This window comes from Triticum aestivum, chromosome 4D (genome assembly GCF_018294505.1).
Source record: "Triticum aestivum cultivar Chinese Spring chromosome 4D, IWGSC CS RefSeq v2.1, whole genome shotgun sequence".
Classification (NCBI taxonomy): Eukaryota; Viridiplantae; Streptophyta; class Magnoliopsida; order Poales; family Poaceae; genus Triticum; species Triticum aestivum.
Window position 1 is genome coordinate 38,891,940 of NC_057805.1, and position 3,330 is coordinate 38,895,269.

The following is a 3,330-nucleotide window of genomic DNA, read 5'->3' on the forward strand; positions in this document are numbered from 1 at the left end:
TTGTAAAAGAAGGCGAATTTATCCCTTCGCTCCAAATTATAAAATTTTAGATTTGTCTCAAGTTATGTTTTTTTGAAATTTGACTAAATTTGTAGAAAAAATGTCAACATCCCCAAGAATAATTAGATTTGCTATAGAATATATTTTCACCATGTATATGTTCTATGTAGTTACTCCTCCTTTTTTTTACTCCGCTTATTAGGTTTTTCCGAAGTCAAGCCCTCCAAAGTTTGACCTAGTTTATTAAGAAAATATTAACATTCAAAATACAACATTAGTATCATTAGATTCATTTTCTACTCCCTCCGTTCCTAAATATTTATTAGGTATTGTAGATGCTGGTATATTTTCTACTCCCTCCGTTCTTAAATATTTGTCTTTTTAGAGATTTTAAATGGACTACCACATACGGATGTATATAGACATATTTTAGAGTGTAGATTCACTCATTTTGCTTCGTATGTAGTTACTTGTTGAAATCTCTAGAAAGACAAATATTTAGAAACGGGGGAGTAATAAAAATTTGATTAAACTTTGCAAGGTTTGAATTTAGATAAATCTAGCACGCGAAAGAAATCGGAGGGAGGGAGTACTATACCTCATAAACATGCATGGCGTTAATTTCCCTTTGCATAACCTGGCACGAGAACTAGCACCATTTGCAATGGCTCTGCTCCCGTGCTCCCTGAAATGCGCTACTACTCAGCGTGTCTTCTTCCTCTCTCTCTCCTTTTCTACCATGCCGATTCCCTCAGCTTCCGGTACGACTTCATCAACACAACTAACAAGGTCGATTTCGGCGCGCTCGGGGACGACTGCAACATCAGCGATCACAGGGCCGACCTCACCAGTATAAGCGCCAATAACTACACCAACAACCTCGGCCGCCTGGTGTACCCCAAGCCGATGCAACTCTGGGACGCTGCCACCGGCGAGACGGCCAGCTTCACCACCACCTTCTCCTTCGGCATGGACGCCGTGCCGGGGGAGCCGGTTGGCCATGGCATGGCCTTCTTCCTCACCTCCCAAGTCGACGTCCCGTCTAGCCTACCCGCGGGGTCCTACGGCGGCTACCTCGGCCTCTTCAGTCCGGGCGCCACCGGCAGTGACCAAGTTGTCGCCGTGGAGTTCGACACGTTCAGGGACGAGTGGGACCCCAGCGACCATCACATCGGAGTCGATCTTAACAACATCAGCTCGTCCGGCAACTACGCCACCTTGCCGAACGACAGCTTCGTCGGCCAGGTCATGTCCGCGCGGATCGACTACAACAGCGGCACGGGCCAGCTCGATGTCATGCTGCACAACGGCAGCAGCGACGGCGCGACCCATGATCTCAGCGTCAATGTTGACCTGCGAAGCTTCCTGCCGGAGAAGGTAATCGTCGGCTTTTCAGCGGCGACGAACTCAGAGCGGGTCGCGCTGCACTACGTGCTGTCCTGGTCCTTCAGCTCTTCGCTGCCGCTGGTTTCAAATTCATCTCCAAAATCACAAGCGCGGCGCACTGCAGTGCCGCTTGTGGCCGGTGTCACCGTGGCAACGGTGCTGGCTCTCCTACTAAGCACGGCGGTAGGGGTGCTGCTGTGGCGGTCGAGACGCCAGGAGCGCTCTGCCGACGACGAAGACGACGACCACGACCCGTGGGCGATCGACGAGGACCTCGAGTCAGGGTCGGGACCACGGCCGTTCCAGCTGAGCAAGCTGACGGCAGCGACGAGAAACTTCTCTGAGGAGACAAAGCTCGGGCAGGGCGCGTCCGGGTCGGTGTACCGCGGTCGCGTCGATGAGCTCGACGTCGCTATCAAGGTGTTCTCCAGGGGTGGCTCGGCGCAGGGGAAGCGAGAGTACACGGCGGAGGTCACCGTCATCAGCCGGCTGCGCCACCGCAACCTGGTGCATCTCATAGGCTGGTGCGACGGCCGCGAGAAGCTCCTCCTCGTCTACGAGCTCGTGCCCAACGGAAGCCTCGACCGGCACCTCTATAGCGCAGCGGCGGTGCTGCCATGGCCGGCGAGGTACAAGATCATTCTCGGGCTCGGCGCCGCCGTGCTGTACCTGCACGAGGAGTGGGGCCAGTGCGTCGTCCACGGCGACATAAAGCCGAGCAACATTATGGTCGACGAATCCTTTGGCGCCAAGCTAGGCGACTTCGGCCTCTCACGGCTCATCGACCATGGCGTCGGCCTGCAGACCATGACGGCCGTGGCCGGCACGCCCGGATACCTCGACCCGGAGTGCATCGCCACGGGGAAGGCGAGCACCGAGTCCGACGTGTACAGCTTCGGCGTCGTGCTCCTGGAGGTCGCCACCGGCAGGCGGCCCATGGCGCCGCCGCCGCCGGGCGACACGAGGATCTTCCGGCTGGTGGAGTGGGCATGGGGAATGTATGGTCGCGGCGCGGTGCTGGACGCGGCCGACGAGGCGCTGTGCGGGCAGCTTGACGCTCGGGAGGTGGAGCTCGTGCTGGTGATCGGGTTGTGGTGCGCGCACCCCGACGCCAGGGCGCGGCCGAGCATCAGGGAAGCAGTCGAGGTGCTGCGCTCGGGGATGGCCGCCAGGGTGCCAGCGCTGCCCCCTCGGATGCCCGTGGCCATGTACGTGCAGCCTGACCATCCGACTGAGAAGTTTGTCGCGGACGACGCGTCGAAGGCAAACAGCAGGATGAGCTCTCACGATTACGGCCGCCAGCCTCCGGCCGCCGACGACTACCAGACGCTGTCTACCACCTCGAGCATTCCTCCCGTTGGGTCAAAACAGTCGGTTCGTTTGCTGAGCGGTAGGTAGTTCGCTCTTATTTCCCTGTCGACAAAAAATGTACTCCCTCCTGTCCAAATTAATGGTCGCATCTCTAGTACAACTTCGATCGGAGGGACGAACAAACACGTTAATCAAACACACCACAACTTCGATAGGATTAGGGGATGAAGTTTGTAATGTTTGGTGGTCTGGTCCACCGAAGTCTATTATCCAGGTTCTCTCTGATGAGATCCCTAGCTACGGTTAATTAATAAAGCGGCATTGATCCTAAAAAAAAACACCACAGCCGCTTCGCTCCTAACAGCTTGAGAGAGGCGACGGGGAATGTTAGAAGGGATAGAGAGAGATTGGTAGAATAGTTGTTGTATTGCTTGAGCTTCGTGGGCATATATATAGGAGTACAATGATCAACTTGAAGTACATGACAAGCCAGGGTAAATCCTAGTCTATTTCGTCTTTCCTAATAATCAATATGCTCAACATTCCCCCGCAGTCACAACGGTAGCGACGCAGACGGTGAGACTGGAGAAGAATCCGAAGGCTAGCCGACGGACACCCCCCACAGTCATAACG

The 3,330-nt window shown here is 54.8% G+C and overlaps 1 protein-coding gene across 1 annotated transcript; it reads left to right on the forward strand.

The window, feature by feature from the left end:
• Positions 1-650: 650 nt before the first annotated feature.
• On the forward strand, positions 651-2,888 carry LOC123099528 (L-type lectin-domain containing receptor kinase IX.1-like). Its single transcript, XM_044521671.1, has one exon. The coding sequence runs from the start codon at positions 691-693 to the stop codon at positions 2,782-2,784; it is 2,094 nt and encodes a 697-aa protein (XP_044377606.1). The 5' UTR covers positions 651-690; the 3' UTR covers positions 2,785-2,888.
• Positions 2,889-3,330: the final 442 nt, after the last annotated feature.